The sequence below is a fragment of the Phacochoerus africanus genome, chromosome 3 (assembly GCF_016906955.1).
Source record: "Phacochoerus africanus isolate WHEZ1 chromosome 3, ROS_Pafr_v1, whole genome shotgun sequence".
In the NCBI taxonomy this organism is placed as follows: Eukaryota; Metazoa; Chordata; class Mammalia; order Artiodactyla; family Suidae; genus Phacochoerus; species Phacochoerus africanus.
This window is the reverse complement of record NC_062546.1, coordinates 16,996,890-17,022,849: the sequence shown is the minus strand read 5'-3', so window position 1 is coordinate 17,022,849 and position 25,960 is coordinate 16,996,890. Positions and strand designations below refer to the sequence as shown.

General features: G+C 54.0%; 1 protein-coding gene across 4 annotated transcripts in view; it reads left to right on the top strand.

The window, feature by feature from the left end:
• Positions 1-25,281, top strand: part of L3MBTL1 (L3MBTL histone methyl-lysine binding protein 1) — a 32,308-nt gene extending 7,027 nt beyond the window's left edge. For 2 of the 4 annotated variants that reach the window (XM_047771064.1, XM_047771063.1), the window contains exons 5-18: positions 2,596-2,684; positions 3,467-3,571; positions 4,602-4,737; positions 5,066-5,157; positions 6,737-6,888; positions 7,492-7,568; positions 8,373-8,458; positions 8,627-8,737; positions 9,471-9,585; positions 10,465-10,564; positions 10,745-11,082; positions 15,605-15,762; positions 16,196-16,258; positions 17,348-17,552. In XM_047771064.1, the coding sequence (XP_047627020.1) occupies positions 2,596-2,684; positions 3,467-3,571; positions 4,602-4,737; positions 5,066-5,157; positions 6,737-6,888; positions 7,492-7,568; positions 8,373-8,458; positions 8,627-8,737; positions 9,471-9,585; positions 10,465-10,564; positions 10,745-11,082; positions 15,605-15,762; positions 16,196-16,258; positions 17,348-17,485 (1,760 nt within the window). In that variant the 3' untranslated portion in view covers positions 17,486-17,552. Of the gene's footprint in view, positions 1-2,595; positions 2,685-3,466; positions 3,572-4,601; positions 4,738-5,065; positions 5,158-6,736; positions 6,889-7,491; positions 7,569-8,372; positions 8,459-8,626; positions 8,738-9,470; positions 9,586-10,464; positions 10,565-10,744; positions 11,083-15,604; positions 15,763-16,195; positions 16,259-17,347; positions 17,553-22,504 lie in introns of those variants that run through there. The other 2 variants (XM_047771065.1, XM_047771066.1) reach the window with 2 other exon arrangements.
• Positions 25,282-25,960: the final 679 nt, after the last annotated feature.

The window sequence follows — 25,960 nt, the reverse complement described above, 5'->3', positions numbered from 1 at the left end:
AGATTGTATACTCATTATGTATTAAGAGTGTGGGAGAACCCAGGTGATAAAGGCCCAGGGAGGAAAGTGGCAGGGCCGGGGGATGGGAGGGTAACGGATGGCAGGTGAAGAGGTCAGAGGTCTCTGCTGTGGCATGGGGGTCTTAGAGCTCGTCCATGTTGGAGTATGGCCAAAGGGAAATGACCTTGGAATTAGAGAGCCAAGGCAGGGCCAAGGTGACTGAGATGAGAAATCTGACAAGTAATCAGCTCCTTGGCTTATGTTATAGTTTGGGAAGAGTGAGGCAAAAAGTCATCCAGAGTTCCTGTTGTGGCTCAGCAGTAACAACTCGACTAGTATCTGAGGACATGGGTTTGATCCCTGGCCTCGATCAGTGAGTTAAGGATCTGGCATTGCTGTGAGCTGTTGCATAGGTCGCAGACAAGACTCAGATCCTGCGTTGCTGTGGCTGTGGTGTAGGTCGGCAGCTACAGCTCCTATTCAACCCCTGGCCCAGGAACTTCCATACGTTGCAGGTGCACCCTCAAAAAGACCAAAAAAAAAAAAAAAGGAAAGAAAGGAAGGAAGATAGAAAGGCATGCAGGAAGGAAGGAGGAAAAAAGAAAAAGGAAATGGAAGAAAGAAAAAGAAATAAATTAATTTTCATCCATAGAGATAGAAATGGATATTGTAGAGAGGATTCGATAATTTGGAAAAAGAGGTATTATGCAGGATGACATGGAATTCCAGTGGCCAGAAACAGCAAAGTGATGCTAAGCCTGGCATCCTGAAGCCTCCTCCCTTCCCCTCTCCCTACGCAGTAAGTCTGGATGAGGGCCAAGTGGGAGCCCTGAAGGTTTCTTGAGGGACCACAGGTTTCACTCTTGAGAGAGGGGAGTCGGAAGAGAAGGGCTTGGGGTTGCTGTGTCGGTGTAGGTGTCAGAGGGTTTCCTGGCCTTGTCAATATGTTGGTGAAGAAAATGCTTGTTTTGGCCCAGTTGAGTCAGATGCTTGGGACCTCAAGGTTCAGTCGAGTGACTGGGGAAATTAAGCGGCTCCTAGGAGACATGTGGTTTCCAACCAAGGAAAACAACCTCTTCCTTAGTGACAAACCACTCCGCACCCGCATGACCCAGAGCAATGGCCAAGTGTGCCAGAGCTCAGAATCCAAATCAGATGGACTCAGTGGAAACCTAGGAAGTATCCAGTATTTCATGAGGATTTTTTTTTTCTTTTTTCTTTTTTGGCCACCCTGGGACACATGGAGTTCCTGGACCAGGGATCAGATCTGAGCCACAATCACAACCTACACCGCAGCTGCAGCAACACCAGATCCTCTAACCCACTGTGCCACGGATGGAACCTGCATCCTGGTGCTACAGAGACGCTGCCAATCCCATTGTGCCACAGCGGGAACTCCTCATGAGGATCTTTTACTCACAGCTTCTCACTTACTCTCCCTAAAGACCCTCTGTGGTAGAGGAAGTGAGCTGCATTTGGCAGGTGAAAACATCAAGGGATGGACCATTCTGGAAGAAGCTGGAGCTATTTACCCGAAGGATACAGATTGACTTTTGCAAATTATTTCAGGCTGACCTTGGGAGCTTACCTTACAGGTTTCCAGCTATTCTCATCTTTAAAGAATGTTTCTCCTCTGCGTTGGAGGCCAGGACTCTATCTCAGGCTAAATTGAAGATCCTCCAGGAGGGTTCACCTCTGCCCCCCAGGACCCGGAGACTTTGAGGGTTGTAGGCTCTGACCATAGTGTGTGTGTGTGTGTGTGTGTGTGTGTGTGTGTGGGCAATGTGTGTATGTTAGAGTATGTGTGTGTGTGCAATCAGCCTCTACTCTGCAGGCACACCAAATACACACATTCGTATCTCTGCATGTACCTGTCAGTGTGCAGAGGAAGAAGAATCAGGAAAAGGGGGTTTCTTATTTTTGTGTGGCCTCCTTGGTTTTTTCCTCTCCGCATGCTTGCATCTCATCTCCCTTTTGCCTCTTCTTTCCCAGTGAGCTCAGGTGATGCCATAATTAAGTCCTCTGGCTCAGGACTTGTCATGCAGCTTTGTCCCTCTGTGGCTGAGACTTTGTAACCTTTGTTAGTTGCTATGTCATCCAAAGTGCTTTTGGAAGTTCCCTTGTGGCACAGCAGGTTAAGAACCCAGCACAGTGTCCGTGAGGATACAGGTTCGACCCCTGGCCTCGCTCAGTGGGTTAAAGGATCCGGCATTGACACAAACTGTAGTGTAGGTTGCAGATGTGGCTCAGATCCCTTGTTGCTGTGGCTGTGGTGCAGGCCGGCAGCTGTGGCTCCGATTCAACCCCTAGCCTGGGAACCTCCATGTGCCACAGGTGCAGCCATAAAAAAAAAGAAAAGGAAAAAAAAAAGATAGCAAAGTGCTGTTGCTGACAGTGGCCCAGGGGCAGAGGTGGGGTGGACAGAATCTCAGCTGAGATTCAGCACCTTCATGGCTGAGTGGGACCAGAGGACAGCACATGATCCCAGACAAAGGTTTGTTTGGGAGTTTAGGGTGGAGTCGGGTTGGGGCAAACTGAGGAAGGTAGTATTCAAGCAGCAACCAGTGGGTCAACTTGTCTGTGTCCTGTTCACAGCCTCAGGGGAGAAGAAGGAGGGCTGGTCGTGGGAACCCTATCTGGAGGAACAGAAGGCCGTCACTGCCCCTGTCAGCCTCTTCCAGGACGTGAGTCAGTTTCCACCTAGGAGGAGCTTGTCTTCCCAGGCCAGGGACTTACCACCAAATTCAGGCCTTCTGGGAGTTTCTATCATGGCTCAGGGGAAACAAATCTGACTAGTGTCCATGAAGATGTGGGTTCAGTCCCTGGCCTTGCTCAGTGGGTTAAGGATCCGGTGTTGCTGTGAGCTGTGGTGTAGGTCACAGACATGGCTTGGGTCCCGTGTTGCTGTGGCTGTGGTGTAGGGCTGGCAGCTGCAGCTCCGATTGGACCCCTAGCCTGGGAACCTCCATATGCGGAAGATGTGTCCCTAAAAAGCAAAAAACAAAACAAAAGAACAAAAAACAAACTCAGGCCTTCTGATGTTTTCTGTGTCTGACACCCCTCGGACAGGCAGAACAGAGGGGTTGAGGGGGAGGCGGGTTAAGGGCCCGGGAGAGAAAAGGGCTCACTGTAGGGGGCTTCCTGGGGAGGGGGAAGACATAGAGGGGCAGGACCCAGGCTCAGCCATCACTGGGCCTGCACACTTTTGAGTTCTGGTGCCTCCTGCTCAATTCTGTGCACTGATCTTTCCATGACTTGGGTAAGAGGGAGCCCTGAAGTCCACTTTTTGAGGGACCTGGGAGCTAGTCTCTCCTGCTTCGGATCCCTGCACTCAAGATCCCCCCCAAGTTACCTCTTTTTACTACCAGGTGGGTGGGGCCCAAAGGCAGTTCCTTCACCCCAAGCCCACTAGGCAAGGTGAAGGCTGGAGTCGAAGCTGAGTCCTCTCCCATCTGTGCGTTGACAGTACCAGGCGGTCACTCATAACAAGAATGGCTTCAGACTGGGCATGAAGTTAGAAGGCATCGACCCGCAGCACCCGTCCATGTACTTCATCCTCACCGTGGCCGAGGTGAGCGGAGGTTTCCACCCCTCCCCCGCCCCATTCTGATAGTGTCGCTCACGATGGATTGAAGGGGGCCCACCAGCGGTTCGGAGGGGAGGAGACTCAGATGAGGGAGATACCGCCCGGCCCTCAGAAAGCACACAATCTAGGGAGTTCCCTGGTGGCTCAGTGGGTTAAGGATCCAGCCTTGTCACTGCTGTGGCTCTGGTTACAGCTGTGGCATGGGTTTGATCCCTGGCCCAGGAACTTCTGCATGCCACAGGCACAGCCAGAAAGAAAGAATGAACTCATCTGATAGGGGATTGAGGCAGAACACACAGAAAGCTAAAAAACCCACAAAAAAACAAGTGGAGTGTCAGGGTAGTGACAGAAGAGAGCTCCCAAGGGCAGCGATGGGGACAGGAGTCCAGCAAGGTCCTAGTCCTCGCAGAAGCTCACAGTTGTGTGGGAATCAGCCAGATAAATAGCGACACATCACAGGGGTGATGACAGGCGTGAGCAGGGGGGCCGTGAGGGGGCAGGAGCAGCTTCAGAGAGGAAGGGCCTCCTTTGCTGAGTCTCGAGAGATGAGCTATGAGTTAGAGTGTTCCAGGCACAAGAGGCAAATGGAGCAAAAGCGCTGGGGTCAGAACAGGGCACCACGTCCAAGGAAGCGCTGTCAGCTAAGGTCCGAGCCGTGAGAGAATGTCGCAGAAGGAAAGGTCCTCGGGGGCCCTGAGCAGACCTGAGCCTTGGTCAGTGCCCTCGAGGTTCTGTCCAGGGCTCAGGGGGGCTGGGTGGGGGGGTGTCATAGAATCTGCCTGTCCTGTGGCCAGAGCTCAAGACTCATGAGTACATGCCCTGTCAGTGTCCCAGGAGGGGAGGGTGTGGGGCAACATGCAGGATGCTGGAAACCTGGGAGTGAGGAGGGGTGGGATGGGGAACCTTCTAGCACCAGATCCCCTGAGACCACCAGGCTGGGCCAGGGGAGCTGAGGGAAGGGGTACTGGGCGTCCTCTGGCATCAGAGTCCCCGTGCTTCCCTCTCATGGGGCCAGGTGTGCGGCTACCGCCTGCGTCTACACTTTGATGGGTATTCCGAGTGCCACGACTTCTGGATCAATGCCAACTCCCCTGACATTCACCCCGCCGGCTGGTTCGAGAAGACAGGGCACAAGCTGCAGCCCCCCAAAGGTAAGGCCTAGCTGAGTTGGTCCAGTGAGGCAGGGAGCCCCCAGACCCACCTCCTCCTTCCTGTTCCTGTTGCCCAACCAGCCTCTCGGCAGCTCATCCCGCTGTGACTTGGCTCCAGAGCTTCCACTCTGCCCTTGCCTTTTGAGTAGCCACCCAGGTTGTGTCCTGCTTTGGCGGGGGTGGGGTGGGGTGGGTGGTCCCTGGGCAGGGTCTTGAGGGTTGTGGGGTCCTCAGGCCTGCCTGATCTGGTGCTTCAGCGTGGGGTGCCCTCGCCACAGCCCAGCCTCTGTCTTCAAGGAGCTCTGTTCATGCCCCCCGAGGGGCCTAGGTTACAAGGAGGAGGAGTTTAGCTGGAGCCAGTACCTGCGCAGCACAAGAGCTCAGGCTGCCCCCAAGCACCTGTTTGTGAGCCAGAGCCACGTGAGTGCCCCTGAGCAATCGGACACCGCGAGCCAGCGTGTCCCACCCAGCAGACGAGCACGCGTTCATCTGCTGGTGCCTTGGCTCGGTTGGTCCACACCAGGTGGGAGGGGCGCACTGAGCAGGCCCAGGGCCGGAGGGGGATGCTGGTTACGGGTTGGTTCCCCCCAGTTCCCTCCTGCTGAAATGCTCTCCTCTGTGTATCCCTCGGAGCCTGCGCACCAGGATGTCATTCTTTCCTGCTTTAGTTTCTCCGCAATTCTTGGTATCAGGCCCAAGCCCCTGTTCTGGGAGTGGCTTTTTCCTTCCTCTTGACCAACACTGAGGCGCTCCCGTCTTGTCGCAACACTCGCCCCCTGTCTTTTCCTCTGTTCAAGGCAGCCAGTAGCTTTATCCCGCAAAGTATCTCAAATCCCAGGCCAAAAGTCTAAGAGATACGGGGAACTTCCAGTAAAAATGTTAGCATATGGGGAGTTCCTGCTGTGGCCCAATGGGTTCAGAATATGACTGCAGTGACTCGAATTGCTGTGGAGGCAAGTGTTCAATCCCCGATCTGGCACTGTAGGTTAAAGATCCGCCATTGCCCCAGTGCTGCTGTGGGTGTGGCCATGAAAAAAAAATTAGCATCTGGAAAGTCCAGGGTCCCCATGGTCCAGGGCTGCACCATGCCTTTTGGGCCTGAGCAGGTACCCCTCACCCCAGTCCAGCCCCAGGGACCATACTTACAGGTTCCCAGGGGACTGGTGGGGTTCTCCCCACTGTTGTTGCAGGGGATGCAGGTTTTAAATCAAACTCTTTAAGTCCTGGGCCCCACCCTTGACCAACTTTGTGGTCCTGGGCAAGTCACTTAAGCTTCTAAAATGGGGGTGATGAGGCGTTCCCACTCTGGCACCATGGGATTGGTGGTGGTGTGGGAGCACCGGGTTCCATCCTCTGGCACAATGGGTTAAGGATCCGGCATTGCCACAGCTATGGCTTAGGTTGTGACTGCTGCTCGGATCTGATCCCTGGCCCGGGAGCTCCATATGCCAAGGGGCAGCCAAAAATGAAAAATAAATAAAATAAAATAAAATAAAATAATAAAATGGGACAATACCCATCTCCCTAGGATTGTTATAAAGAATGAGGGAGGTGATAGCTTTGGAAGTTTATATCTGATGGGTGACAGGTGCCTCCCTGCCCTCCTCACCTGTCAGCTCCTCTTTCCCTGTCACCCCTGGGTGGCCCCAGCTGCCTTGGTCCACCCTGGGCCAGGCTCATCTGAGGAAGGGAGGCTGCTGCTCAGCCCAGCAGTATCTTTGGGTGAGCACATAGCCTCGGGTCCCTCATTCATCTTCTGCCACAGTGAGGCTTATGTGGAGCGTGCCTAGGAGCCCAGAGGTTCTTGAGTGGCTCAGGGCTAGGGGTTATGAATTCTGCCCCAGAGGGATCCCCTTTCTCAGCCTATTTCTCCCACCCTCCCCCACCCACTGGCCAGGCACGACCCCCGGGGAACCTACTCCTCTTCCTTTGCCAGTGGGTCCTAGGCCAGCACTAGTAGCCTGGGCCTGACCGTGGCAGCCCCTCTTCTTGCCCCCAGAGTCCCCCACCCCTGGGCTTCCAGGTGGGCATGAAGCTGGAGGCTGTGGACCGCATGAACCCATCCCTCGTCTGCGTGGCCAGTGTGACCGACGTGGTGGACGGCCGCTTCCTCGTGCACTTTGACAACTGGGATGACACTTATGACTACTGGTAGTGGGAGGGCTCAGACTTGGCCAGGGGAGAGGGGAGGCCGGGGGATGATGGGGTGGGGGGAGGGGCAGGAGGCACCATGTGGCCCTGGCCCAGCCCTGACATTCATATTGCTCAGGGGGGACAATTGACCGTCCTGTGGATTTGCTCTACATTGTTTATTAATTATAATGGCAATTAAATGCTTCATCTAAAAATACCAAAGTTGGAGTTCCCTGATGGCTCAATGGGTTAAGGATTCAGTGTTGTCACTGCAGTGGCTTGGGTCACTGCTATGGCACAGGTTCAGTCCTTGGCCTGGGAACTTCCACATGCCATGAGTGTGGCCAAAAACAAATAAACAAATACGATAAAAATAATAAAAATGAAAATACCAAGGTTGAGACAAGCAACCGCCGGTGGCCCATGATTTTTCCTGAGATATTAAGGTGGTGGTAGCGTCTTTAGTTACTCCTGGAATTTTCTGACTCCCTCACCAGTCATCTGTCTGACTCTCACTCAGAAATAAAATGAGAGGGGGGTCCTGTCGCCATGACGTCATAGGACAGCCGGCTCAGGGCCTCGAAGCTTCACCCGGGACAGTGACATATTCTTGGGTTTCAGGTGTGATCCCAGCAGCCCCTACATCCACCCGGTGGGCTGGTGCCAGAAGCAAGGAAAGCCCCTCACCCCTCCACAAGGTGACCCTGCCACCTGAGCCCACCTCCCCGGGTCCCTTACCAGTACTCGCTAGCTGGGTCTTTAGGGGCTGCGTGAAGGGAGAGCTGTGTCCTGGAGCCTTAGCTCTTTTGCCTGGGAGTTGAGAAGCCTTTGATTTTAGAAGAGTCCATCATCAAACCCTGACTCTGTTGAAGTTGAAAGGGAGGAAGCTGACCCCCCTCAGGAAGGGAGCAGGAGTCCAGAGCCAAGAGAGTCGATCCCACCCCTCTGTGTTTCTGTCGTGGCTCAGTGGAAACGAATCCAACTAGTATCCATGAGGATGTGGGTTCGATCCCTGGCCTCACTCAGTGGGTTAAGGGCCAGGCATTGCCATGAGCTGTGTTTAGGTCACAGACACAGCTTGGATCCCGCATTGCTGTGGCTGTGACGTAGGCCAGCAGCTACAGGTCCAATTCGACCCCTAGCCTGGGAATCTCCATGTGCCTTGGGTGAAGCCCTAGAAGCAAAAAAAAAAAAGGGGGGGGGGAATCCCACTCCATCAAGATATTACCCTGGCCCACCTACAATAGGGGTTTGGATGGAGCTGGGGCTGGAGCAATAGAGCCAAGGAGGGGACTGGGGGTCGGGGTTCCCAGACAGCTCTGTGAACTGTGAGGTGCTTCCTTCTGCCTAGACCCCCTCTGCCTCAGGAGCCCCCTACAAGGAGCAGGCTGCGGTGATGCAGGGGGCTCCTCTGTCCCTGCTGTGCCCCTGGCCCTGCTTGGAGGGGATCGCTCCCCCAGGACACCTGGCTGCCTAGACATTGCTCTCATCCTGTCCTCCAGACTACCCAGACCCTGACAGCTTCTGTTGGGAGAAATATCTGGAAGAAACCGGGGCCTCTGCTGTGCCCGCCTGGGCCTTCAAGGTGGTGAGTCGACTCTCCTTGCCCCCAGAGCGGAGCTCAGGAAGGCGGGGAACACTTGGCCAGCCAGCCAGCCAGGGCCCCAGCCTCCCCCCTGGCAGTGATTTTCCCCCTTCCTGGGGCCTCAGGTCTGCTGAGCTGGGCCTTGGCCTAAAGGCTGCTGTCCCCCTGCAGCGACCCCCGCACAGCTTCCTGGTCAACATGAAGCTGGAGGCCGTGGACCGCAGGAACCCAGCCCTCATTCGTGTGGCCAGCGTGGAGGATGTGGAGGATCATCGGATAAAGGTGGCTCTGGGACCCTCGGGCCGGGGGTAGTGGAGAGGCCACTTGGACAGGACTTCCGTAGACTGCTTAGAGGTCAAGGGCATGGCCTAGCCAGACATGAGGGAGGCTGCGTTTTGGGGGGAAGCGAGCTCTAAACTTGAGGCCCAAGATCTTGGATCGCATTTCGGCCTCATCTCTGACTTGCTTTTGGGAGTTTGGACGAGCCTATAAAATGGGCTAATAGGAGTTCCCGTTGAGGCCTCCATGGCAACAAACCTGATAGTGTCCAGGAGGTTACTATGTGGGTTCAATCCCTGGCTCCGCTCAGTGGGTTAAGGATCCAGCTTTACAGGGAGCTGTGGTGTAGGTTGCAGATGCCCCTCCGATCTGGCAGATCTGGTGTTGCTATTTCTGTGGCGTAGGCCGGCAGCTGTAGCTCCAATTCTACCCCTAGCCTGGGAACTTCCATATGCCACGTGCAGCCCTGAAAAAAAAGAAAGGAAAATGGACTAATTAATAACCCTTGCCCTAGCCAAGGACTGATGAGAGATGCCATTAACTTCATGGGCAAAACCCTTGGAAGATGTGGTGGCCGAAATGGATTATCGTGGGGTTGGCCCCTTGGTTCTTCCAATCCAGGATCTTGCTTCTAACAGGCCCCAGGGATGGGGAGAGCCTCCTGGAGCCTGGAGGACCTCCTGGCTGAGCTTGGCTCCACGAGGAACACCTGACCTCCAGGGCCTTTCCTCCCCAGCTCCACTTTGATGGCTGGAGTCACGCCTATGACTTCTGGATCGACGCCGACCACCCCGACATCCACCCCGCGGGCTGGTGCTCCAAGACAGGGCATCCCCTGCAGCCTCCTCTCCGTGTGTACCCCTGGGCTGCTCTGTCCCTTTCCTCCCGATGGCTAGCCCTGCCCCCTGAGCTCTGGCACCCCCCCTTCTATAGCCTGGGCAGAGTTGTAAAAAGCATGGGCAGAGTTGTAAAAAGTCACCAAAGTCTTGGGAATGAAACCGGGAAACAGCCTGCCCACAGGGATCTCCGCCCCACCCCTCCCCCGCCTTGGGTCACTGCTACCCTTAGCTGTGCTTCTGGCCTCCCCAGTTGCTGGGTTTGGGCCCTGGAGGTATGAAGGGAAAAACTCACTTGGAAGCATATGCTTAGGAGGTAGTTGTGCCCCTGAGGGGTTCTCTCAGCATCCAGCAGAGTGACACAGAGCATGCGCTGTTCTTACAAAGGCAGTGAGCCTTCCTAAATCAAATCCTGGTCCCCTCCACAGGCAGGGGTTAGAGGTGAAGTCACTGGACTGCTCAGCCCCACACCTCCCCTCCCTTATTTCTCATGGGGCGTTAATCCTTCTCAACTGTTCTCCAAGCATGGGCAGAGTTGTAAAAAGTCACCAAAGTCTTGGGAATGAAACCGGGAAACAGAATAACATGAATCTACCTGATGTGGCTTCTGGGTCCAGCTGTGCCCACACCAGCTCTGAGTCGATCTCCCCAGGGGGTCTCCTCTCAGAAGCAGAGGAAATGGCCTGCGCGTTCCAAGCCCTGATTCTCCCAAGAGGGGCTGGTATCCGTTAGCAGGAAGGCATCCCAGCCTAGCTCGGGGCCCCTGTACCTGGGGAACTCCTTCCTAGGGCTCACCTGCCCTGTGGAAAATTCCTTCCCTGCCATCCATTCCCCCTCCCCCATCCCACCCCCAGGCCCCTAGGCTGACCTTTTCCTTCCTGCTCCCCCCTCCAGGACCCAGAGAGCCCAGCTCTCCCTCCCCTGGGGGCTGTCCCCCTCTCAGCTATCGGAGCCCCCCCCACACTAGGACCTCCAAGTACAGCTTTCACCACCGGTGAGTGAAAGGGTCCTGCTAAGAGCCGCTGAGGCTTCGCTCAGAGAGGCTCTGCCTCACACCTGCTCTGCGGGGCTGACCTGGGTCTGCCGGATCGCATTCCCCGAACGAGGCCAGGGTCCGGAAGAGCTAAGTGGGAACAAGCAGATTTAGCCCATCTCACACCTTCTTGTTCTCCAGGAAGTGCCCCACTCCTGGCTGTGACGGCTCCGGCCATGTCACCGGCAAGTTCACAGCTCACCACTGCCTCTCAGGCTGCCCCCTGGCCGAGAGGAACCAGAGCCGGCTGAAGGCGGAGCTGTCGGACACGGAGGCCTCGGCCCGCAAGAGGAGCCTCTCGGGCTTCTCCCTAAGGAAGAAGCCTCGCCATCACGGTCGGTGCGGAGGGCAAGGCTGCAGGGCCTCCAGTCCTCCCGGGCCTGGCCAGGCCCTGATTCCTGGCCCCGGAGCCGGTCCTTCTCTCTCCAGGATCGGACGCCCTCCAAAGTATCAGAAGATCCCACAGGATGATTTCCCAAGTGAGTCCTGGGTCATCTGCCTCCCCATCCGCCGCCGCCGCCGTGTGCACAACAAATGCTTAATTGGTGGGAGGAATCACCGGGGCACCGAGGGGGAGATGCTGGAAGGGAGGCCGCCTCTGCTTTGGTGATGCTTGCGGATACAGAGCAGTGGCAAGAGCACAGGGCCCTGAGCGACCCCGGGTTCCTGCCCCCTTTCACCCGTGGCCTTGCTGCAAGTCTCCGGGCAAGGCGCCGGGCCTCTCTGGGCTCCCAGGTCTCCACTGTGAGGCGGGATGATGCCCCCAGCTCTGCTTTTCTCAAGCTAGGCTTCCGGAGAAGGAAGCTGTCACTTTCTTTCTTTCTTTTTTCTTTTTCTTTTTTTGGTCTTTTTAGGGCCACACCCACAGCATATGGAAGTTCCCAGGCTAGGGGTCGAATCGGAGCTGCAGCTGCCAGCCTACACCACAGCTCATGGCAACCCTGGATCCCCAACCCATGGAGCAAGACCAGGGATCGAATCCGCATCCTCATGGATGCCAGTCGGATTCATTTCTGATGCACCATGACAGGAACTCCAACAGTGCCAATCTTAAAACGTGCTGGGAGGCTTCAATGAGATGGTCCACGTGACGGTGCTTATAACCTGCTGGAAGGATCACTAGGCCTGATCTCTTGCCTGACTGCCTCTTGCTGCTGTTTCATACTGTTTCCTCTTGGTGGAAACAGAAGGCCCTTCCCGCAGCTTTAGGCCTGGGTGAGGAGGGTCTTGTCCTGCCTCCTGGTCCTCAGACTGAGGACTTCTGGGGATGGGACCACCATGGACACCTGTTCTCTCCTCCGGCTACACCTGATTGGCCTCCATTGCTGGGACGTGTCCTGGCCACCAGGGGGCGCCGGCCTCCTGTGTTCATTCTAGAATTATCCTGAGAACTCCAGGACTCTTTCCGCAGACTGAGCCTGTGGCCCAGGGAGGACCGGAAAGGACTGGTCCGTAGGCCTGAGGCACTTCAGGGACAGGGCAGGGGCCAGAGCCCAGATCTCTGACCTCCGTGCAGGGCTACTTCTTTCTCCCCGCTGGCTCTCATGCAGAGGGGACACTGATTGCTTTGGATTTAGTTCGGGAGACTTCTCTCATCCATGGCAGACCTCCTCAGTGTGAGTTTGCTGGTAAACAGGCCCCTGGGGAAGACGGTCTAGAGAGGACGGGATGCAGCTGTGCCCACCTGGCCCATGGGACCAGTAAAGCCCTATGTCAGCTGTTGGAACCAACAAGAGGAAACCACAGAGCTTCCCTTACCCAACCCAACTGAGGCCCAAGTTAAGTGATTGCCCAGGATTAAAGAGCCAGCTAGTTAGGAACTAACCCCATTTCCTGATTCTGTGTTTGCATTGTCTACACTGCATCCTCCCCCACCTCCCACCCCATCCCACCATGGTCCCCCAGCCTTTCCACTGTGCCTACTCAGAACTTGCTTATTAACCTCCAATAAGAATAATGTTATAGGAGTTCCTGTCATGGCTCAATGGTTAACGAACCCAACTAGGAACCGCGAGGTCACGGGTTCCATCCCTGGCCTCACTCAGTGGGTTAAGGATCCAGCATTTGCCGTGAGCCATGAGGTAGGTCGCAGACGTGGCTCAGATCTCGAGTTGTTGTGGCTGTGGCGTAGGCCAGCAGCAACCACTCCAATTCAACCCCTAGCCTGGGAACCTCCACATGCTACGGTGCGGCCCTAGAAAAAGACAAAAATAAAAAAGAAAGAAAGGAAGAAAGAAAGAAAGAGAGAGAAAGAAAGAAAAGAATAATGTTATAGACTGAATGTTTGTATCCCCCCCTAAATTCACATGTTGATACCTAATCCCCAGCAAGATGGGTTTTAGGGTGGGGCCTCGGGAGGTGATTAGGTCATGAGGATGCAGCCCTCATGAATGGGATTAGTGCCCTTAAAAGAGAAGCCAGTGGGAATTCCTGTTTTGGCTCAGTGGTAACTGAACTTAACCAGTATCCACAAGGATGCGGTTTGATCCCTGGCCTTGCTCAGTGGGTTAAGGATCTGGCATTGCATGAACTGTGGTGTAGGTCGCAGACGTGGCTTGGATCTGGCATTGCTGTGGCTGTGGTGTAGGCCAGCAGCTGCAGCTCTGATTCAACCCTTAGCAGCCTGGGAACCTCCATGGGCTGCAGGTATGGCCCTAAAAAGACCAAAAAAAAAAAAAAGAGAGAGAGAGAGAGACCCCAGAGAGTTCCCTCACCCCTTCTGCCCACCTCAGAGTCATTCTCATTGACGGTCTGGCAGTTGTCAAAAACTAGGAGTGTATCAGCCACAAACTCTTCTGAGTTGGTGTACCCTCCCCACAGCAGCCGGTGTGGCCCTAAAAAGAAAAAAAAAAGAGAGAGACCCCAGAGAGTTCCTTCCCTCACCCTTTCTGCCCTGTGAGGACACATCAAAGACAGCAGCCTATGGGTCGGAAAGTGTCCTTCATCAGATACCGAATCTGCTGATGCCTTGATCTTGAACTTCCAGCCTCCAGAATTGGGAGGAATATATTTCTGTTGTTTTTAATCAAAACCAAACAAACAAAACAAAATAAAAACTCAAACCAGAACAAGAAGAGCTGTTTCTGACCCATAGCAAGATATTGTACAGTTAGATAAGACCCAACTGCCTGTGAAAGCCCCCATCCTGTGCTCTGGGGAAGAAAGATAAGGAGCACAGCCCCCAAACTCCTCGGCAGGGTGCACGGAGCACAGATACAGGGCTCCAAAGAGGGGCACCAGACCCGTGGCCAGAGACAGAAGTCCTAGTAGCTGTCATGGGAGACCCACGGTGGGGCAGTTAAACAGGCTCCCTGTTGCTGCTCAACGGTGGGGCTCTTCGGGGTGTGGGCAGGAGCTTGGGTTTGGGTTGATGAGCAGAGAGACAGCAGGTGGGCAGAGTTACAGCATCGTCAGTGGGGCTGGAAATGGGATCCCAGAGGCTCTGAGGATGATTATGACATGCAGGGAGTCAGGGTGACAGGCTGGAGCGAAGGGGAGGGACGGAAGGACCATCGATGAGTAGGGTGGGCCTGCGAGAAGAGGGCAGAGGGGGGCTGTGTTCACGAGAGTCTAGAATTAAGCACCACATGAACAGGAAAGAACCAGCCCTCTTGGACTCTGGGCAGAGGCAGGGAAAGCCCCACGGGACAATGGCCACATGGCCTGAGGCCAGCCAAGGCAGGTAAGGGGCCAGGTTTGTCAGACCTTTGAGAAGTAGATGTGGTCCAAGCAGACGGCCACCACGCCTGGCCGAGAAGGAAGAGCAGAGTCACTCATCCAATCGGAGAGCAGTTTCGAGGTTGGAGGTCAGGAGCCGGGGCTTCCAGGAACAGATCGGGAAGCAGAGTGACAGGCAGCATGCGGGGGGGGGGGGGGGGGGGGCGGCGAGTGGGTCAGGGATCAACGTAGAGGTGCCAGAACAGGCAGGTGACTGGCACACCTGGCTTGAACCAGACCAGGCGGGGGTGTATTGGGGAGGGGTGGAGCTTGAGGCAGTGGCAGCGGTTAGGTGGTGCGCTTCAGATTGCTCCCCAGACAGAATTCCCCTGATGCTGCAAGAATCAGAGCTCAAAAGGACTTAGGAAGGGAGTTCCCTTTGTGGCTCAGCAGTAATGAACCCAACTAGTAACCATGAGAATGCAGGTTCAACCCCTGGCCTCACTCAGTGGGTTAAGGATCCAGCATTGCTGTGAGCTGTGGTGTAGGTCAAAGATGTGGCTCGGATCCCATTGCTGTGGCTGTGGTGTAGCCAGGAGCTGCAGCTGCAATTCAACCCCTATCCTAGGAACTTCCATATCCCTCAGGTGCAGGCCTAAAAAGACCAAAAATAAAGGCTTAGGGAAAGGAGGGCAAACAGAATGGGTTTTTGATGTTCAGGCTGGTGTTACCTGGATACTGAGAGCCATTTTTTTGTTTGTTTTGTTTATGGCCACACCTGCGACATATGAAGTTTCCACGCTAGGGGTCAAACCAGAGCTGCAGCTGCTGGCCACGACCATAGCCACAGCCACAGCCACAGCCACACAGGATCTGAGCTGCACTTGAGACCTATGCCGCAACTTGTGGTAACTTAAGATCCTTAACTCACTGAGCGAGGCCAGGTATTGAACACCACATCCTCATGGATACTCTGTCAGGTTCTTAACCTGCTGAGCCACAATAGGAACTCCCCGGGGGCCATTTTGATGCAGGGTACTAGAAAGGAGTTTCCAGGATGCTGCATCTTTGCAGGGCCCAGGGTGATACGGTCTCAGAGGGATGGGCGTGGGGTCCTTCTATGCAGCCTGTAACGTCAGGAACCCAATTATCCCCAAGGGGCAAGCTCTGGATGAGGAGTCAGGAGATCTGGACCACCTTCTTGGTTCTGCGGGGCTGTCCAGAGTGGGCCACGGTCCTGCCCACTCTGCCCGCCTGTCTCCCAGGTGGCCTGGGGGTGAGCGGGCTTCGGACACGGGGTGAGTCCTCAGCCTTGGCCGGCCAGCCTCTGCCTCTGCCTTCCAGCCCTGACCGCCGACGTCATGCACCCGTCCCTCTTCATGTCGGCCCTGTCGGCCCACCCCGACCGCCCACTGTCTGTGTGTTGGGAGCAGCACTGCAAGCTCCTGCCGGGAGTGGCGGGCATCTCGGCCTCGACAGTAGCCAAGTGGACCATCGATGAGGTGAGGGGCGCGGGCCCCTCCCTCTTCCTCCGCCTCTGCTTTGCGCTCACCACACCCTGGTGGGAGGGCTTGGGAAAGGCCCCGGTCAGGCAGAGCCCCACGCTGCTCCTGGCTCGACCTCCTGCTCATCCCTCTGGTCCACCGTCCCTCCCAGCTGCCCAGCAGGGGCTGTCAGAGGGACTGGTAGGCCCATCTTGGTGGATGGAGAGCAGGATTTGCCGCTGGTCCCCCTGGAAACCCAACAGGTGAGACTGGCTCAGCCCTGGCCCCCAGGGACCAAGAGCCGTCACCTCAAAGAGATGCAGGATCCTCTCAGGCTGATGGGAAAAAGCAACACTGTCACAGCCCAGGAGGCACCGAGGCCGCATGAACGGCCCCTTCCCTGCTCTCCTGAGCCGGTGCCCTTGGCAACGTGTCTTCTTTGGTTCCCAAGGTCTTCGGCTTCGTTCAGACCCTGACAGGTTGTGAGGACCAGGCACGGCTCTTCAAAGATGAGGTAAGGTGCAAAGTGCAGAGTGGGGACAGAGGAGGGTCTCAGTCGCTAGACAGCAGGATGCAGCCACCTCCCCAGCACTGAACCCAGCTAGGGACGACGCTCTGTTGTCCTACCCTGGGGAGGACCAGTCACAGCGACCCATGTCTCTGGGGAAAAATCTGGTGTGGACTCAGCTTGTGAACTGAACCCTCTGTGTTCAGACCATCCTCAGGGAGGAAAAAACGTCCTGGAAACAGGCTTCCATTCACTCCTCTGCTCGCTGCCCAATTTTTTTTTTGTCTTTTGTCCTTTTAGGGCCACACCAGTGGCACATGGAGGTTCCCAGGCTACGGGTCCAGTCGGAGCTACAGCTGCCAGCCTATACCACAGCCACAGCAACACCAGATCTAAGCCGCGTCTGCGACCTACACCACAGCTCATGGCAACGCTGGATTCTTAACCCACTGAGCGAGACCAAGAATCGAACCCACAACCTCATGGTTCCAGTTGCATTCGTTTCCACTGTGCCATGATGAGAACTCCTCTGCCCATATTTTTGTTTCCAAATTTAGCTTCCCCAGTGGCAGTCAAGTAAAGTGTATTCTGGCTGGCACAGCTATTGCCATTTACTGCAGGGATCCCAACACACACTTAAAATCCAGACCCCAAAGCTTATGGAAGATGAGAAGCAGTGAGTTGTAAGTGAGAGACCACTAGCTTTGTGGGCAGGTGGGTTTGAATCCTACTTCTAATGGTTGGGGCTCTTTTGAGTCTGCACCTTCTCATCTGTAAATCAGAGACAAAATGGAGTTCCCGTCGTGGCTCAGTGGTTAACAAATCCAACTAGGAACCATGAGGTTGTAGGTTCGATCCTTGGCCTTGCTCAGTGGGTTAAGGATCCGGCGTTGCCGTGAGCTGTGGTGTAGGTTGCAGACGTGGCTAGGATCCCGTGTTGCTGTGGCTCTGGCATAGGCCGGTGGCTACAGCTCCGATTCAACCACTAGCCTGGGAATCTCCATATGCCACAGGAGTAGCCCAAGAAATGGCAAAAAGACAAAAAAAAAAAAAAACCACAGAGACAAAATGGGTATAATGATGATGACCTTGCAGGGCCATGTGAGCGCTGGAGATGCTGCATGGATCATCGTGCCAGGGTGTGTAGCGTTCCTCTATCACCGGCATTCATATGATTCTATAGCAGGGCTGTTTACAGATAACAGCACTATCCCCACCTGTCTGATGCAGTGAGGGCTCCATCAGTGGAGGTTCTGGCTTTCAGCATGCAGTTGGCCTTAAATAAAGAGCTTTATCATGACTCTCTTAATCTGCAGAGTTTGAAATTGGAAGGGTCCTTTGAGTTTCTTTAGGTCTTCCTTCCAAAGAATACACATGGGAGTTCCCGTCGCGGTGCAGCAGAAACAAACCCGATTAGGAACCATGAGGTTGTGGGTTCAATCCCTGGCCTTGCTCAGTGGGTTAAGGATCCGGCGTTGCTGTGACTGTGGTGTAGGCTGGCAGCTGAAGCTCCGATTAGACCCCTAGCCTGGGAACCTCCATATGCCGAGAGTGCGACCCTAAAAAAGCGGGGGAAAAAAAAAGCAAAAAACAAAAAATACCTGTACCCTCTTCCCCCAAGAGCGTGTAGTCTCCTCTCCCCATAGATACCACCTTCAGGTCAGGTGTGCAAGAGAAAGAAGTCTGCTCCCCTTTCGCTGAAGAATCTCTTTCTCCAGACCCAGCACAGCCAGTTCCTTCCAGGATCCTTGCCGTGGAACCCCCAAACTCCTCCCAACCCACACTGGCACTTCCCTTCCGGGTTGGTGATGTTTTTATCAGGATGGGCGTGTCCAGAGTTGCCCCTGTGTTTCAGATGCCTTCTGACCAACACAGAACACACTGGGCTGCTGCTCCCCTAAATGTTTGTTGCTTTTGTTTTTAAAAAGACTTTATCTTTTTATTTTTATTTTTTTGTCTTTTTGCTATTTCTTGGGCCGCTCCCACGGCATATGGAGGTCCCCAGGCTAGGGGTCGAATCGGAGGTGTAGCCACCAGCCTACGCCAGAGCCACAGCAACGCGGGATCCGAGCCGCGTCTGCAACCTACACCACAGCTCACGGCAACGCCGGATCATTAACCCGCTGAGCAAGGGCAGGGACTGAACCCGCAACCTCATGGTTCCTAGTTGGATTCGTTAACCACTGTGCCACAACGGGAACTCCTAGGGTCAGATTCTTAACCCACTGCACCACAGCGGGGACTCCCTAGGTGGTTATTGTTTTTTGGCCGCCCTGTGGCATATGGAGTTCCTGGGCCAGGGATCAGATCCCAGCTGGTCACCAGATCCTTTGACCCACTGCATTGGGCCAGGAATCGAACCTTCGTCCTGGCACTGCAGAGATGCCACCAATCCTGTTGCGTCACAGCAGGAACTCCCGTAGATTTTTTTTTTTTAAATAAAGGTAAAATATGCATGCAGCTAAATGCACACATCTTAAAAGTATAGCTCTACAAGTTTTGTGAAATGTATACACCCTGGACCCCATATGTCAATCAAGATATGAAACATTTCCATCATACCAGAAAGCTCTTTCTTGGCCCTTTTCATCAGTCCCTGCTCTCACAGGCAACCACTGTTCTAATTTCTAGTGCTGTACATTAGTTTTACCTTGAACTCCACATAAATGGAATCATACAGCACATGCTATTGTGTATCTGTCTGTCTGTCTGTCTCTCTCTCTTTTTTTTATTTTTAGCTTTTTAAGGCCAAACCTGTGGCATATGGAAGTTTCCAGACTAGGGGCCGAATCAGAGCTGTAGCTGCCAGCCTACACCACAGCCACAGCAATACCGGATCTTGAACCCACTGAGTGAGGCCAGGGCTCAAACCCCAGTCCTCATGGATACTAGTCGGGTTTGTTACCGCTGAGCCATGACGGGAACTCCCTGTCTGTCTCTTTCAGTGTAACGCTTTTAAAGTTTGTCCATGCCCACCAGAACTTAGCTCCTGTTTATTTCTGAGCGGTGCTGTGTTTGATGAAAATCCCTCAGCTCTCCTGTTAATGGGCATTTGGGTGGTTTTCTCTTTCTCTAGATTGGAACTCTATATTTTTGTTGGCAAACCTGAGCTGACCCTAGCTTTACCATAGCCATGCCACTCCAGTTTGGAGTTCATCAAAATCCTCACGTTGCTTTTTCTATCAATTATCCATGATAGTCTAACCACACTTTGCAGTGTGTTACTTGTACCACAGGGGTTGTTTATTTTTTGGCTTAATGTAAATGTATCCCTATTAAATGTTGGGAGTTCCCATCATGGCTCAGTGGATTATGAACCCAACTAGTATCTATGAGGGTGTGGGTTCAATCCCTGGCTTCACTCAGTGGGTTAAGGATCCGATGTTGCCATGAGCTGTGGTGTAGGTGGAAGATGTGGCTCTGATCCTGCATTGCTGTGGCTGCTGTGTGGGCCAGCAGCTGTAGCTCCGATTCAACCCTTAGCCTGGGAACTTCCATATGCCGCAGGTATGGCCTTAAAAAGCCAAAAAAAAAAAAAAAAAGCTCATGTTGGTTTCATAGTCTCATTTTATTTTATTTTTTATATTTTGGTCTTTCTGCCATTTCCTGGGCCGCTCTCGTGGCATATGGAGGTTCCCAGGCTAGGGGTCGAATTGGAGCTGTAGCCGCTGGCCTACGCCACAGCCACAGCAACTCGGGATCCAAGCTGTATCTGTGACCTACACTATAGCTCATGGCAACGCCGGATCCTTAACCCACTGAGCAAGGGCAGGGATCGAACCCGCAACCTCATGGTTCCTAGTTGGATTCGTTAACCACTGCACCACGACAGGAGCTCCCATATTCTCATTTTAAGTCTTGATTCTGTCATCTCTGATATTAAGAAGGCTTTCCAGCCTCATATAACTTGTATGGTTGATAACAAAGCCTTCAGTATCTTCAACCAAGTCTTCACTGTACATGTTTAACAAGACAGAGCAGAACCACGTGGCACCCATCAGAGATCTTCTTTTAGGTGACAACAGGTTATAAATCATCACTCTTTGAGTGCAGTGGGTTAGCCAGCTGCAGAGCCACTCCAAAGTTTGATCCTCTGGCCTCCTCCCCTTTTTAAGAGAAGGGCTGTCTCTTAAGAAGGAACATCTGATGTGTATCTTGGTTCCGCATGGTCTGCGATACAAAAAAAGCAGTAGCAGCAGTTCCCGTTGTAGCTCAGTGGGTTAACAACCTGCCTAGGATCCATGAGGATGTGAGCCTCGCTTCGTGGGTTAAGGATCTGGCATTGCCACAAGCTGCAGTGTAGGTCAAGGATGCGGCTGGGATCTGGCATTGCTGTGGCTGTGGTGTAGGCTGGCAACTGTGGCTCTGATTTGACCCTTAGCCTGGGAACTTCCGTATGGTACAGGCATGGCCCTAAAAAACAAGAAACAATTTTTTAAAAAGCAATGGCAAAAGGGGGGGATGGTTTGCCAGTGGGCCACCAGCATCATACCAAGTCTCAGGGTGGAAGAGGACCTTTGCAGGGTCTGAAGGTTGCCTTCTGCAGAATCTGGTCCGCGTCATCCATTTTCCCAGGGCATTCTGTCCAGGCCGGTAGTTGGCACTAACGTCCAAAGGAAAGGCTGCCCGGTCCTCTTAGTCACCTTTCCTGTAGCTCTTGGGTAGTTAATTTATTCAGAAAATAATTATTGATGTCTGTTGTGTGCCTGGCCCAGCATACCATGATGAGGGCAAATCCCCTTAGCCTTTCTGCCTCAGTTTCTTCATCTGTAAAATGGGGGTAATACTGAGCCGGCTTCAGCGGGGGTGTTGTGAGGATTCAATCAGTTAATATATGAAAGGTGTTTGAGAAACAGGGCCGGACACATTGGTAACACAATAGAAGTGGTTTCTCTGCCCGAATTCTTAAGGAAGGAACATTAGAGGAGGTGCCTCTTCCAAAAAAGGGGTCCCAGTACCCAGAGGAGGGGGTTCTTCAAACTAAATGGTGGGACCAGGAGCCACATGCTCCTCCTGCCCAGAGGCTCCCCAGCCCAGCCCAGCCCACCCCGGAGAGGCAATGCCCTTGTGCTCACCCTCCCCCACGCCCCACCCCTCCATCCCTAATTCCACCTCCCTCCCTCCCTGGGTCCTTTTCATCTCACTCCCTCCTCTCCATCTGGCTTCTTCCCTTCCTGTCCCCACCCCTGTACCTACCCCGGAGATGAACAGTCATGAACAGTTTCCGCATTTGCTCCACCTGCTTTTAGATGAAGCACTTTTAAGCGAACCACGGACACCGTGACGTGTCGTCACGGGTACTTCGGCATGCATGTCTAGAAACTGCAGGCCTTCTCTACACAACCACAACCTTGTTATCCCAACAAACAGTCTGACAGTGGCTCCTTTACATCATGGGACACCCAGGCTGTATTCAGATTTTCCTGCTTGTGCCCAGAATATCTTTTGCAGGTGGTGTTTTTGAGCCAGGACCCAAACAAGACCCGCGTAGCTGAATTGAGTTGTGATGTCTCTTAAATAGCTTCTATTCTAGCACAGTTCCCTCGCCCTTTTTCTTTTTTCACGACTTTGAAAGAAGTCTTGGAGAATGTGAGCTTCTGGATCTGTCTCCTTGCTTCCTCCCAGTGTCATTTAACTTGTTCCACTCTCCCCCATGTTTCCCATACACTGGACATCAGGTGCAGAGTCTTGGTTCGCTTCGGATGAAACTCTCTTTTTCTCTCTCTTCCTCTCTTCTTTCCCCACCCCCACCACCTTCTCAAGACTAGCTCATAGGTACCACGCCAACGCTCAGCCTGCCATCATGCCAGGATGCCCACCGTGTCTGCTCAGTTACTATTAGCGGCACTGAGATTGACCAGTGGGTTTAATAGGGGGACAGAAGCAGCAGGTTTTTTGGAAGCCGCTGTCAGTGAGGACTCTGAAGATGTTATACACACTGAGATCCAGACCAGTCAGTAGAAAGAAAACGTGTGTGTGTATGTGTGTGTGTGTGTGTGTGTGTGTGTGTGTGTGTGAACACAGGCAAACCAGTGGATATCTTTCTTTCCTTCTCTGTCCCCACTGCTGTCTTCCTTTTTTCCTTTCTCCCCCTTGTCCTTTCTCCTTTCCCTCCTTTCCCCCCTCCCTCCTCCTTCCCTTCCCCCCCCCATGTCCTTTGCTCCAATTTTCTTTCTCCCCTCCCCATGCTCATCCCCCCCCCCCACCCTCTCCCACTCCCCCGCCTCCCACCTCCCTCCCGCAACCCCTCAGATGATTGACGGCGAGGCCTTCCTTTTGCTGACACAGGCGGACATTGTGAAGATCATGAGCGTCAAGCTGGGCCCAGCCTTGAAGATCTATAACGCCATTCTCATGTTCAAAAACGCCGACGACACCTTAAAGTGATGGGCTCAGGGCTGCGGCCGATGCTTCCTTCCCGACTCGAGTTCCACCTGCCCCATCGGTGCCCCCCCAACCCCCACCCTCTGTACCTTACCAGCGGTGGTCCTTCTTTCCCGGGCTGCTTCCTTCAAGGTGCAGGGGAGCCCTGGGGAGGATGGAGTCCTAGCCCCTGAACCTGGAGCTCACCTGCCACCAGGTACCCGGGCGAGGGTGTGTCGGGGCAGGGGGAGCCTTACTGATGGAGAAGGTTGAAGGTACCACATCTCCAGCCGACCTGTTTCATCACCAAAGGGCCTTTCCCGTAGCAGTTTAGAACAGTTTGGTAGAATGGGACTCCTCCAGCCTGAGGCTCTTTTCTCTTGGGCCTCTATCTCTCCATGTTCTTCTTTCCTTGTCTCCTTTCCTCCTAGCAGGAAGTGACCCTGCTGTGAACATATTTACTCAAAAAGGAGCACCCCCCGCCCCTCCCCCATCTCCCCACCCCTGCCATTCTGTCCTTCTGTTGCTGGTTTTGCTACCCCCTTTCTGCTGCCTGGTTTCCTGGGCAACGCCGCCAGCCTCGGCCCAGCCAGACCCCGCTGGCTCTTCCCCCTTAGACCACTGAGCCCCAGAGACCTGTCTTCACAGGACCCACTGGGAGGCTGCCTTTCTCCCTTCTGCCCGCAAGTGGGGGGTTCTGAGCCAGGATGCCCTCTTCGATATGCCCAGTTCTGGACCACTTGGCACTTTAAGTCCATGCCCCATCCTGCTTCCTGCAGAGTGGGTGGTGAGAACCTGTTGCACCTCTGTAGCAGAGGTTAAGCTTCCGCAGGTGTTACCATGCACCCCGCCTGTGTCAAGTGTGGAGAGGAGGCAGCCTGGCTGGCTAGGTGGCCGAGGCCAGCCCCAGGTACATCAGATCATCTGGGGCTTTGGCCAGCGGGGCAGCGCCAGCAAGCATGGGGCTGTGAAGGCTGGGCATGGCATCCTTCTCTGTGGATATGGGTCTCAGCCAAGATGTTGCCCAGGGGGGAAGGGCCCTTGCTCGCCAGGCCTCCTGCCACAGGAATGTAGCACTCTGCCTGGCTCTCCCGACCCCTAGCCTCACGTTCAACCGGCCCCTCAAACGTCTTGCTCTTGGGGAGTTGGGAAGGCAAATTCTTCTACCTTTAAATTCTCCCATGTTCCCTTAAACCTCTCTCACCACTCTCTGTCTGTCCTGCACTGCTAGCCGGGTACCTGCTGGAGCTCTGGGACTTTGATTTCTGTCCAAGCAGGGGCCTAGCCTGAACCACTGCCAAACCTGCCTCCCAGGCTGCAGTGGGCAGGGGCGGGGGAAGAGGCCCGGGCAGGAGCCAGCCCTACATGTGGAGGCGAGGCGTCTGGGCCAAGCTCCTGTGGCCTCTGGTGCTGAGGAAGGCCTGCAGGGTGTGGAGCCAGGGGCCTTCCTGGACCCCTCTCTCTGTTGTATGGTGTTTCTGTGTGCTTGCGTGTAAGGCCCCCTCAGAAGTGTTGGACGGGTGCAGATGGCAGGCTCGGTGTTGGGAAAATGTCAAGGGCTATTGATGTTAAAATATGAAAGCTTTATCTTTGGGAAACCCAAAGCTCTGATGGTCTCCCGTCCCAGCCCAGCAGGGGGTGCTCTCTCACAGATGCCTGGGCAGCTTGGCCCCGGGGTATTCATTCAGCCCCCCAGCTGAATGGCTGCAGGGCTCCAAAAGGTCTTCAGAGGCACCACCTTCCTAGATGGGCTTGGACAGACCGGGCCTGGGCTGGAGGTTGGGTTTACAGAGGCAGCATTGAGGCCCCCTTGGCCAAACGTAAGGAGGAGCCATCTCAGCTTCTCTCTCTCAGTCGTGTGGGTGGCGGTAAAACCCACCAGCTCCATGGCCTCTTTCACGCCTCCATGAACCCGAGGGGTGACTCTGTGGTGCAAGGAGGCAGCTGGTCCACACAGCAGCGTTGTAGGGCTTTACCACTTCTAAGGAGCGTGGCTGGCGTGCTCTGGCACGTGGGTCTGTCCACTGCCATCCTAGTGCTTGTCCACAGGAAAGCCAGGATGGACCAAGGGCCTTGGAGAGAAGGCCCCAGACCTCTGAGGTTTGAGGCCTCGGCGCTTTCAGCACCAAGGTCAAATTCTGGAAAGAAACCAAATCATAAAAAATGCCTTCTGTTCACCCTGCTGGCCCTTCACCCCATCCCTTCCCCACATGAGATGGTTACACCTCGACTTGGGTGCGCCGTGAGGGGTGAGGGGTGGGAGTTGGTGCCACTGCCCTGTATCCTCCGCCCTGCTCTCCAGCCGCAGGAACTGCCTACACTTTGGCCCCTGGCAGCCTCTCCCAGCCCTGGCCCAGCCCTGGCCGAAGGCAGTGAGACGCTTTCTGTTTAATTTTCAGAGCAAAGAGAATGATCCCAGAGTTGGAAAATGAAGTTTTGCACTTTAATTCACATGCACTTTGGTGGAGTTAACGTTTTTTTGTACTTGCCTGTGAGAGTGTGTGTGTGTGTGTGTGTGTGTTCGTGCGTGCACACAGGTGTGTGTTCTTTAAGAGGATCTTCTGCTTTAAGTCACTGGTGACTCTTGAGAGAGAAAAAGTTACAAACAAAATGTGATGTATTTTGTCAGTGTATTGATACAACATAAATAAACTCTAAGAATGGGATGACTGGCTGTCAGAGTCTGTTTTCTCTTTTCAGGGTCCAACATCCGGAAAACAAAATGAATATTGTGCCATGACTGAAGAGATGAAAGCATTCTCTTTGCTGTTAAGGGTCGTAAAGAATCTGATTTTCACTCTGGGTTAAAGATAAGAAACAAAGGAGGAATTCCCTAGTGGCTCAGTGGGTTAAAGATCTGGTGTTGTCACCACTATGGTGTGGGTTCCATCCCTGGCCCAGGAATGTGTACATGTCACATGTGCAGCCAAAAAAGAAGAAAGATGAGAAACAAAGAATAAAGATAAATGAATGTACTTGTCAACAATGAGAAATGCAAACACTAAGAACCCCCCTGAGGGGTTCCTGTTGTGGCTCAGTGGTTTAAGAACCTGACCTAGGATCCATGAGGATGCAGGTTCCATGTCTGGCCTAGCTCAGTGGGTTGAGGATCCAGCGTTGCCTCAAGGTTCAGTGTTGGTCCCAGTGTTGGTGGAAGATGAGGCTCGGATCTGGTGTGGCTGTGGCTGTGACAGCTGATTTGACCCCTAGCTAGGGAACCTCCATGTGCCCCAGGTGCAGCCCTAAAAAAGAAAGAAGGAGAACACCTCCCCCCCCCCATGAATAGTGTGAAAACAGCCTGATCCTTGACCTTGTATAAATGGTCAAAGGCAGAAAATTCAATGA